The sequence below is a fragment of the Solea solea genome, chromosome 6 (genome assembly GCF_958295425.1).
Source record: "Solea solea chromosome 6, fSolSol10.1, whole genome shotgun sequence".
NCBI classification, from domain to species: Eukaryota; Metazoa; Chordata; class Actinopteri; order Pleuronectiformes; family Soleidae; genus Solea; species Solea solea.
This window is the reverse complement of record NC_081139.1, coordinates 24343459-24355774: the sequence shown is the minus strand read 5'-3', so window position 1 is coordinate 24355774 and position 12316 is coordinate 24343459. Positions and strand designations below refer to the sequence as shown.

General features: G+C 37.4%; 1 protein-coding gene and 1 long non-coding RNA gene across 2 annotated transcripts in view; both read right to left on the bottom strand.

Moving 5' to 3' along the window:
- dnai1.2 (dynein, axonemal, intermediate chain 1, paralog 2) overlaps nt 1–12316 on the bottom strand; it is a 40091-nt gene that overhangs the window by 3896 nt on the left and 23879 nt on the right. The window contains exon 18 of the mRNA XM_058631490.1: nt 570–752. Coding sequence (XP_058487473.1) covers nt 570–752 — 183 coding nt within the window. The remainder of the gene's footprint in view (nt 1–569; nt 753–12316) is intronic.
- Nucleotides 7787–10711, bottom strand: LOC131460739 (uncharacterized). The gene is made up of 3 exons (XR_009240408.1): nt 10284–10711; nt 9788–9861; nt 7787–9370 (listed from the first exon to the last, which is right to left on the bottom strand). It is a non-coding gene; the product is annotated as an uncharacterized LOC131460739 (long non-coding RNA).

The window sequence follows — 12316 nt, the reverse complement described above, 5'->3', positions numbered from 1 at the left end:
AGTGTTGTGCCTTTTGGTTTCCTGCTATGTTATATAGAGCTGCTACAATTACTCTACAGCTCATTAACCATTGGCATCAGTGGCAATGGAGCCTCCATTCAGTGACTCATCAATGTGAATGGACCCATGGCATGGTTCTACTGTGATTTAGCAGAATTAGCTCGGGTGAGGACGATGCTAAGGCCGAAACATCTGATGTGCTTTCACTGATATGAAAAAGTGACGTCCAAAATGTTGATTGATAAGATTGTACTGTGATTTGGGGACAGCCCATGACCAAGAGGAAAGGGATTGGGCTCGTAACTGGAGGGCTGCCAGCTCAAATCCAAGAATGAGTCAACAGCTAGGGTGCTTGTGAGTGCTCTCTACTGGTGTGTAAACAAGCATGCAGAGGTCAAATTCACACTCACTAATTAGTAGTTTGGATTGGCTCCATTTGTATGTGCAAATTAGCAAGAGAAATAACATGGAATTGCAAAGTAGCTGCATTTGGAAAGGTCATTTGAGCTTCTCACCATTAAGACAGGCTTAACATTTAATTACATCTACAACCTCTGAAATAGTCTTACCTTAGGTTTCTTGCGAAGGTTAGGGGAGAGTTTGAGGCTGTTGATGTAGCCTCGGTTATCGCCCACTACGATGATGGGATAGATGGGGTTAAACTCCACGTGAGTCAGCTGAGTCTTTTTGCTTACGACTGCCTGTTGGCAGATAGCCTCATATTTGTTGACACTGAGGTCGAAAACATGGACCTAAAAGACAAAAAAAAAAAAAAATGTTATTTAAAATGTGTTAGTTCTGCCACTCTGATTTAATTGATTAAATGATACATGAAATAGGAAAAATACCAGGATTTAAAGCTGCACACAGGTTGTTTCTCTGAGCTTTTGGAAAGTTTTATTTGGAGATACTTATGCTTCTCAAAGGAGAATAAAAATACACTCTAAAACAAAATCTACTGTTTATGATCTGTATTACATGCTTAAAGGGAGACAAAATACAATAGCAGAAAATACAATTGTTACAACAGGAAGAAAACATAAATCATTTATTAAACAAGGCTTTTACAATGACATAATTAAACAGATCCCTTAGGAAAACCAAGATGTCAGCACCAGGCAAAGATCAAATTTGTTATATAATGATAAGTAATCTTAGTGAGCCACCAAAAAGGAAATTATTAGAACTGTATAATAAAGTCTGAGAGAGTGGGATATTGCCACATAGCTGGAAGGAAGCTGTTGTAATACCAATACCTAAACCAGGAAAGAATAAAACAAACCCGGAAAACTATAGGCCAATCGCCCTAACATCCAACATCTGTAAAATAATGGAAAAAATTATAAATGAAAGACTATAGAAAGTAAAGGATATATAACGAAATACCAGAGTGGCTTTAGAAAAGGAAGATGTTCTATGGACCCAGTAATCTGCTTAGAACATGAAATCAGAAAAGCACAAATAAACAAAGATATATACATATATATATATACATATATATATATATATATATACATATATATATATATACATATATATATATATATACATATATATATATACATATATATACATATATATGATATAGAGAAGGCACAGATATGATGTGGGGAGAGGGACTTTTAATTAAACTCTCTAAATTAGGGGTCAAGGAAAGAATGTATAAGTGGAATATGGACTTTTTGAGAGGAAGAACAATACAGGTTAGAGTAGGGGAAAAACATTCAAGGAAGTATTTGGCAGAAAATGGAACAACTCAGGGAAGCATAATAAGTCTGTTATTATTTTCCATCATGATAAATGACATTTATAATGAAATGGAAATGGATTCTGGATGTTCTGTATTTGCAGATGATGGGGCAATTTGGAAGAGGGGAAGAAACATAAGGTACAAGGGGATATTACGAAAATAGAAGAATGGGCATATAAATGGTCAGGGTAGTAAAGTATAATCTGTATTTCTGACAAAACCAAAATACGGAAACAGCACACCCTTTTTCTATTGAACCAAATAGGGAAAAACAGATTTTGCTCTCAGCATCAAAAAATGAAAAAAAACAAAAAAAACAAAATGTTGATGTTTAGCCACATGGTGGCGCAGTTATTACATGAAGAGTAGACCTGAGGGCTTTAGTACGAAGGAGGCTCAACGTAGCCTGGCTCTGTGTTCATGATCCGGCTCAACAAAACCTATAGCCCCGGTCAGAGTTCACAGGTGTTATTTTCCGGTTATTGTCTGGCTCTGAGCTTTGTGCTCTGTGCGTGTTCACATCAAAGGAGCTGCGATCGCGAGCTGCTTATTTCAGCCAAGAGGAGCAGGTTGTTTTAATGGAGAGCTGTGAGTCTATGAATATAGACTACAGTGAAAAGCAAAATCATATTGTCTCTGTATAATGACAAAGACCTTTTGGTAACACTTCATGATATGGCCTGCGTCTTTGACAACCAAATTGACAGAAAAAACGATTATACTTTAGTACCCTGAGCACAAATGCTTTAACTTTCTCACTCACACAGGGACCTTAATTAACGCCAATTCAGCTGTCCTCATTTACTGTGTATGAATTTTTATTTTATTCATATTATTCTTAAGTCAGGCCAACATTTTTTTACTTTGTAACAGATGTGACTTCAAACGTAGCGAAGTACAGTAATTACCATAAAAGACCCTACTCAATTACACCACCTCTGCTTATCAAGACTCCTTACCTCAGAGTTAGTCTATTTTGTTACCATTGTTTTAGTTTTGTCCCTGCATATTTTGTTAAACTTATACTTTACCTTATTAAATACATAATCATTTTCTAAATCCACCTGGTTATTTTATGTTGCGATTAAAGTCAGAGTTCAGAGAAACAAGTCAGGGATCTGAGATTAAAAACTTGCATCTCAAAAGAAACAAAAGTTACAAGTTACAAGAGGACAACTTGCTTACTTTTGTTTGAGTTAGCCGAATTTCAGAGATTTGAAAGTGATATAAAAAATAAAGTTCTGTGATTTTTAGGGACTGCAGCCTCGCTTCCTAATTTATGCAGTTGCACAAATTAGCACCTGTGAAAAGGCTGTGAGGAATAGCATTAATAATCAATTGTATTTGCATCAAATCTGATTGTTTTAGCCGAGATTATGCTCCAATTTATTATTTACAAACAACATTTAAGTTCACCACCTAATTGGTTTTATAATTAAAACAAGTTCTGATTATCAGTTTTTTTTCCAATGTGTACATTTTCTGGTTTCTTTGCTCCGTATGACAAATTAATACAAAATGAATTTTGGTTTGTGGACAAAAGACATTTGAGGATCAGCATTTCTAAGTTTTGGAAACACTGATCAACATATTCTGGACTAAATGAACGGAGAAAAGAATGAACAGATTAGGGCAATAATCGTTAATTGCAACACTATTTCTGAAGAATGATAAACCGGTGAAAAGGCACAATATTTGTTTTACATTTTTTAATTGTTAATTTTAACATACCTTTGTCATGTCAGTTATTTTCTCATCAGGGCTGCAAGAATGACCAAATGAATCAATAATTAACTATTTTGATAATCGGTAGTGAGACGTTTTATAGTCTCAGATTTTTTAGCTTCTTAAATTTGACATTTTTTTAAATTTCTTTGTTCGACAAATCATTAAAACCAATTCATTTTGTGGACAAAACAAGACATTTGAGAACATCATTTCCATCTACCGCTCGGTTGTCCCAAGTCTGATCTTTAATTATATTCTATTATATTATATTCTACAAAGTACTTTACATATATAAAAATAAAAGCTTTAAGCATAAAATGGTAAAGACAGAATTAAATGATAAAATGAAAAGCCAGATGAAATAAAATAGAAAAAATACATCTGTAGTGAAAAGGCATTTTAAAGCAAAGTAGTCTAATGTTCAGTGGCATATTTTTATGCATTAGCCATATTTAGTGTTAGTGACTAGAAGTAAGGAAGTTGTGAGATGGGGGCAAGTAGCAGCATCACCATCCACTGTAGCATTCCCTGCTTTAGACTCCAATTTATTATATTTCCTTTAAAACCTTGTATAGATAGATAGATAGATAGATAAATAGATGGATAGATAGATATTGAGTTTTCTGGTTAAGATCAACCAAACACTTGGAGCAGTGTCAAAAGGTGCCAAGTTTACCGTAACAGATCAGTGCAATTTGTTTTAAAAGAACTCCACATCTTTAAGTTCAAAGCACTAACTTATCAAAATAACACTCATCACAGAAAAAATACAAGTCAACCATTAAGTTAAGAACAAAAGTTTTACTTGATATCAAGAAGGCAATAAATACAAGTTTTCAATGTCAAACATTACAGACTGAAAGTAGCAGTGTCTGTATTTTAGTCTGGTGATGCATCACATGTAAAGTGTTTTGTCATGTCTGGTTGTGAGTCGGGGGGGGTTAAAGTCCATTTAAAAAAAAATAAAAAAATCTTGGTGACCATGTCCTGTTGGGCAGAGTGACGTAGCAGCCATTGAGGCATGTGTACAGTTTGGCAAGGTCCAACATCTAACAAAAAAGAAGAATTAGCAGACTTTAGTATTAAGTAAATATGGATTACACATATTGAGTACCATCTGAAAGAACGTACCTGAAGACATCCCATGGAAAAGCAGAAAAGGTCGGTTCATCTTGGGCCAAGTCATCACCGCAGCCATCCAGGACGGGACTTCTCCAGGTCGTGGTGTCCAAAATTAAGTCCTCTGATCCAGGAATGTGCTTCAGCCTTCATCTCTTCAAAAGGAAGAATTTGATAAGTCACAAGAAATAATAATAAAAAAAATTAGTAAACAAATGACCAATCTTCAGGTGGCTCACCTGGTCAAGTGTGACAGGTCCTCACATCCAGTCAGAGCTTACCGATGGATGCCCTCCCTAACCTATACCTGCCTTTCCTGTCCTACACTGACAGTTACAAGCAATCTTCACCAGCCATTTGGGATGATGCTAACCCCAATGTCTTTGTCGGCTGCATGAAAAACTGTAAATCTCCCAGTTGCCCAGACAAACGTTCCTTCTGATTCTGTAGCCTCGCCACAAAAAGGTCCTCTGCTGAAACCCTCATTTTGCTAAGCATGAAATCAATTCCACTTTCCTGTCCTCAGATCTCATTTTCTCTCCCTGCAGCCTTTCAACAGCCATTGCTGTTGTAACATCTGCAAGAGGCAGCAGTTTCACAATTCAGAGCTTCTCGTGTGTTTAGCAAGACGTGGCACCAGAGTATTGACAAAGCAGACACCTGAAAATGCTTGATCCCAATTTAAACAAATGCTTCACCATCTACGTGTGATTTGATTTACACTACAAACCTGTCCATTCCAATCCTTTGTTTCGGTGGAAGATAAATGCATATCACGACAGGCGGAGTCACAAAATCAGATGGATCCTTATCTGATTTTGGAAACTGCACAGCCATGGTATGCCACTCAGTCAGGATCCGTGGCCAGATTTCCTCACACACAGACAAGAAGGGGAAGGACGAAAAGCCTTACCATGTTACGAGTCGACTCAATTTACCTTGTTCTCTGTTGTGTGAAGAAGACCCAGCTCATAAAATCTTGACTGATTTAAAAATTGAGCAATTAAATAACTCAAACATCAGTGCTGTTGGGTCATGCAGAGAGCTTGCGATCTTTTGCATGGTTTCCCAAACATTTAGAGGTCAGGTTACTGACCCCAACAATGTCAAACTCAATGATTTTTTTCTTTGTCCTACACTGATGAACCATTTGGGTAAATTAGATCAAGCATTTAAAAAGTGTTTACATTGTTAGTAGTCTAATGACACTTCTTACCCAACACATGAAGACGCAGTGAATCAGGATACGGCTACCTTTAGCAGATGCAACAGCAGCAGTGGGTGGTGGAAGGCTGCAGGGAGAAAAAAATTGATATGGAGACAAGTTGGAGGAATCATTTAATGCATAGCTCAACAAGAGTTAAAGCGGAGAGAAACTTTAGGGCAAGTCTACAAAAATCAGAGGAGGAACTTCGCCTACACATCTAAGAGATAGCAGTTTCTCATGCAACCAACCAAAACATTGGGATTAAGCATCTTCCTAAAGACTCTACAAGCTGCCTAAATTGTAAAATTTGAAAGAAAGTCATGGGTAATAACAGACTACAGACACTTGTTCGCTGAAATAGCTAGTATATGGTGAGGTGTTAACCCTATGCTCTATCAAAAATCCCACTTTGGGCAAGCCATAAAGTCCTATCGTTTCAACCAGCTGCCAGCTTCACAAATAAGAGGCAAAAGACCACTCGTGTTTACACGTTTACATGATCACTGTTAACCACAAAGCTCCAGACACCAAGTCAATCCAAGAAACAAATCAAACAACGAAAAATAAATTAAAAAGCTGCAGCTGCTCACTCCTGCCACAAGAGGGTACTTGCACAACAGTCTTTAACATGAAGCCAAATTCTGTCTTATTTCTGTCTGAATTCAGCCCACAGAATAAAAGTTTTATTTCAAGTCGTATCGAAAGATAAAAAGCTCGAACATTTGGCGCAACTTTCACTTAAACAATCCGAGTTGTCTCTCTGCCAGGTTTGTGTCCTCCTAAAGAAAATTAACGCGCTCTAATCCTGAAACCTACAATCTAATTTATGAAAGAAACTATGCAGGATAGCCCTGCATCCCTAAGGCGAGTAACGCATAGTTTAGCAGGGGAAGATAAAGATCCCCTGCTGGGAGGCCTCCCAACATGACGCGCAAAGACTATGAACACAAAAAGGTTCAACTCCTTTAGAGGGAAATAAACTTGGCGAGTGAGACAAGTCAGCATTAACATTGAATGCGATTTCAGTTAGCGACTACAAAGGCTGATGGCAGTGTGTGAGTTTAAGACTTAAATGGATATTAAAAATGTGCCAACAAATGCCAGATTTAAAGTATATCATTACATTATCCATGGGCTGAATAACACCTACACCTAATGCGACTACACTTGCATATAAATCAAAAGTTTAGCTTCATAATCAAGTCAGGAACCAGTTATCTTATCAAAGCAATTACCAGTTGAGAATAAAGACCTGGTCTAGCTCATCATAATCAATTACTACGTTTTTACAGCACTTTAAACGAGCTACAGTAAACTTTGACACTTTTACTACATGATTCATCAGCTTCCACGTTTGTCAACAGTCCAAGTTGCAACTATGATAACTGAGATTCAAGACCAAAATTACATTTTTAAATTAAAGCCATTTCAAAATAAAGTACCATCATTTCCTGCAGAAATCAGACGCCTCGAGACTAATCAACTTTAAAATCATCCATTTAAGTTGAGACTAAAAAAGTGACTAAATCCAACACAGGACAGACAGACGGATACCAGACACAAGACAGACAGACAGCAAGACAGCGACACCAGACAAAGGACAGACAAGCGGACCAGACACGAGACAGACCAGACACAAGAGACCGACAAAGACACACAGGACCGACAGAACAGTGAGAGACAGACAGAACATCAAGACAGACAGAGACACATGCCTGACAGCAGTCATGGCATGTGTCAGTGTGTAAATAAAGGCCTTTGCACTCAGTAACGCTAAACAAAAAAATTAGATTATTGTAATGCCATTGTGTCAGGCATTGTAAATGTTTAGATGCAAACTAACTTTATAAATTAAGTGGACACGATTTACCCACAAAGATCATGCGGCAAAGGCCTTTAATACTTACCTGAAAGGTAAACATTTTACCTGTTTTTGAAACAATTTGAATGTTGTCTAATTGGCACACACACACACAGAGACAGAGAGAGACTGAGACAGAGAGAGAGAGAGAGAGAGAGAGAGAGAGCGAGAGAGAGATCAGAGCAGGTATAGTATTGGCACAGCGGCCAAGCTAAAAAGATAAACTGCACTTAACATTTGAAATTTTACCTGACCTAAAACGCGATCTAATTAAGTTGGACATGCAGGGATGTCGGTGCTCCTCTTGACTGATGCTAGAAGGAAAGTACAGGTTAGTTCACTTACTGTGCATGGACGCGGAAGGCACCCATGTTTGTCTATGTAAAATGACTATACGCGCAAGGCCAGACGTACAATGACACAAGTAGACCACGAAGGCGCGGGCACAGTTAGCGATCATGGCCTACTTGCATTAAAGGACGTATGGCCATAAAAAGGCAATGGCACAGCTGCCATCCAAAGCCAGGTACTGTGTTAGTAGATCACCAGGATCCATTTTAACGTGCTAAGGCTAACGGTAAATTAATGGCCACGATGGAAAAGAGAAAAAGAAATAAAAATAAGGCACAGCGGCCAAGAAGTCTAAGCCTTGTGACAGAGTTCACAAGGCACAACATTAACTTTATTCCTACCATCTAACTTTAAAAAGGTACACCAACATCCATTTAAACCTCATTAAAGATCTGGTCCTCCAACATCACTATATTTTAATGCTAAAGAAAACAGTTCAAGTTGATATTTTTTTTTTACCTTATAGAGACATGTTCTCATTAAAGTGAGGAAAGGCACGAGGAGGGCCAGGACAGATCGACACGGTGGCCAGAAGAGCGATGTGGCCCGCGGCCTGCGTGTCACTTACCGTCCTAAGAAACAGTTGGAAAGAAAAAGTGTTTAAGGGTACAGTGGCAAGGCAAGAAAGCGCCTCCATAGAGAGGCGTGTTCTTACTGTTGCATGTAAATTGTCAGTGTGATTCGTAGTTAGCTGTCGGCAGCTAGACTAGCAAGTCAGTTGCTGACACCTAAGTACCTTCACTTTCAAAAAACACAACGCACAAGTTTTCTTTTGTTTTATTCCCCTACTCTGCAAACCCTAGCACACATGGAGGCCAAGACAGTAGCCCCCAGAGAAGAAATGAAAAAATATGGACTCACCCTTTGTAGACAGACCTAAAAAGGAAATGTTAGTGCATTATAACTTAACAAGCATCTAAGCCCTTCAAGACACCATATCTACTTTAATGTGAACTGCTGAACATAATCATATTCTCAGACCATCTGAACTATTTAATCCAGGCATCTCAGTCACACACAACCCATTCATTCAGAGAGAGAATCTCAAACACTCCATCAGTCACCTCACTCTTTCAAATCACTCAGCAGTTCCACAAAAATATAACCAACGAGGACCAGATTTCAGACCACCCAATAAGGTGGACAGGAACATACAAAACCAACCTGTGGCAAATGCTCCATGTACAACCCTCAGCTATTTGACAGATGGAAAGCAGGAGAACAGAAAAAACGTGGCCATGTTGGACAATGCAGAGAGATGTAGGCACAGCGGCCAAGAGAGAGTGGGGACACGGCGGGCACCCACAATTAAATCATGACACCTTACTATTTGACGATCTTCATGAAGATCAATCTGGGGGGAAAAAACAAACAAAAACATGTTTGAGTCCAGTCTCCAGTCTTGACAATGTTCAAGTTCATATTGTTACAGGTGTAAAATGACTAGGTAAGGTGTTCTACAATGTGTTTGTATGGAGGTACAGACATGGTTCACCCAGCCTGAGATATAAAGACTCACTTTCAGTGAAAACATTCTATTCTAACAGTGAACAAAGAAATTAACATAATCACAAGTGATGTAGAATAAAGTTGATTAAGATTTAAGGAATGCCTTTAAGTTCAAGTACAGAAATGTCAGAAGACACTCTTTAATAACACAAAAAAAACTTATATTATTCATGTGTGATTAAATTAATATGATATATTGCCATCAGTTAAATACATTAGGAAAATTAGCCATAACATTTTCAATGCTGTAGTAAATGATCACCTTTTTTAAACAGCATCAGGCTTTTGTATATGGCGGGTCCGACCAGGTCTCCGTGAGCAGGAAGCAGGTTGTTCCTTTAAAAATAAAAAAAAAAGGTTTGTATTTTAATGACTACATTAAACGTTTAGAATTATAAAAGACAGGTATAACCCTGAATCTGGTTTTAAACATTTAACATGAAAAAACAAATAAGTCTTTCCAGTGAAACACTCAATAGTAATGACCATGAGTGGAACAGTGAGTTAACATAGCACAGCAGCCATTGTAACTTGTTTTTACTCTTGTTTTGTCTATTTTGATAATGGATTGGTTGAAATGTTGGAGTTTCAGATTTTTTTATTTTGTTAAATGTGAATATTTCCTCATTTCTTTGCTCTATTGAAGCAATCATTGAATCCAAATCATTTAAGAATATAACTGAATTTCTCAGCAAAGTTTGATCATATAATTCAGCAAACAGAGTCTCCATTAAGATAACTTGACAACAGTTACTCACCATTCTGGACAGGCCACCAATCTGGACCAGGTCGAACACGCCATCCTGGAGCGTCTTGCTACGGTTTGATACAGGAGCTGATCCACGCGGTCACCTTTTCGGCGTCTGACGTCACGCCGCGGGAGTTTTCTTTTTTTTTCTCTTCTATTTTTAAACTTCCCTCGTTCTCTTTTGAGCTTTTATGGCGGTTGGTGAGTTACCGCCACAAGTTCCCTCCTCCCGGAACACTTTCAGTAGTTAAGCAGCGACACTTTTTTCGCGTCTTTTTTTTTTCGTTCCACGGCTCGTGCAGCTTCTCTTCAAAGTGACATCACGGAACTCTTGGCTGGAAGAAGATTAAATAAGAAGAGGAGAAGGAGGAGGAAGGAGGAGGAAGCAATCAGCGCTCATCAGCTGATTGAAAACCACCTGCGTGAAGATGAGCAGGTGTGTTCTGTGTCACCAATCTCCGCTTTATGCTTCTTCTTCTTCTTCGTCTTCTTCATTCCTGAGGTTTTATGGCGGTTGGCAAACAACGATTTGGTGCATTACCGCCACCATCTGGTATGGAGTGTGGATCGAAACGTTGATCTAACTGAACTATTACTTAAAAGTAAAAATAATAAAATAAATAATAATTATATATATATATATATATATATATATATATATACAGATGTACATAGGCAAGGCAAGTTTATTTGTGTAGCGCCATTCTTACACAAGGCAATTCACAGTGCTTTACAGAAGCAAATAAATACATTGTAAATTAAAACTAAATCAATTTTTAAAAAATAGTATAGAAATAAAAACAGTTTTAAACATAACATTTTTTTTAAATCAAGCAGACAATAATTTTTCTGTTACAAGTGTTACTACAAAACACACAAAAACAACAACCTATAAATGCATACATATACTGTACATACACCTATTCATACACAAACACACACACACATCCTATATCCTCCCAATCAACTTTGTGGTTTTAAAAAACTGAATTAATATCTTGTAACACTCACTCCGGTTCTTCTGCAATACATCTACCAACTCCAATTCCTCATCAATGTCTCCCAACTTTTGAATCATTACTTCTCTCTGCCTTTGGTATTTCTGACATTGTATTATAACATGATGAATGGCGTCCTCCTGCCCACAGTGATCACATCTGTATGTATTGTGTTCCATAAATGTCATGATCCATAAACATGTGAGTCCCATCATCTGAATTCTATATAATGTTTGTTGTATTTCTATTATGAGGTCTTGTATACACAGATGCATCAAAAAACAGGAATAGGAGTCACACCAGAATTTCAAATTAAAAAACAGAAACGAATAAGTGACAATGTATCAGTGTACACAGGAGAACTTACTGCTATATTCTATTAGCAGTCCAGTGGGTGAAAGAAATACAACCACTGAAAACAATCATTTGTTCAGACTCAAGTGCATCACTCACAAGCCTACAGTCCAGCCATTCTGATAGCAGACACGAATATACGTACATCTGTGTATACAAGACCTCATAATAGAAATACAACAAACATTATATAGAATTCAGATGATGGGACTCACGGTAATATGTTTATGGATCATGACATTTATGGAACACAATACAGACAGATGTGATCACTGTGGGCAGGAGGAATCCATTCATCATGTTATAATACTAGTCAGAAATACCAAAGGCAGAGAGAAGTAATGATTCAAAAGTTGAGAGACATTGATGAGGAATTGGAGTTGGTAGATGTATTGCGGAAGAACCGGAGTGAGTGTTACAAGACATTACTTCAGTTTCTTAAAACCACAAAGTTGATTGGAAGGATATAGGATGTGTGTGTGTTTGTGTGTGAATAGGTGTATGTACAGTAAATGTATGCATTTATAGGTTGTTGTTTTTGTGTGTTTTGTAGTAACACTTGTAACAGAAAAATTATTGTCTGCTTGATTTAAAAAAAAATATGGTTAACACTGTTTTTATTTCTATACTATTTTTTAAAAATTGATTTAGTTTTAATTTCCAATGTATTTACTTGCTTCTGTAAAGCACT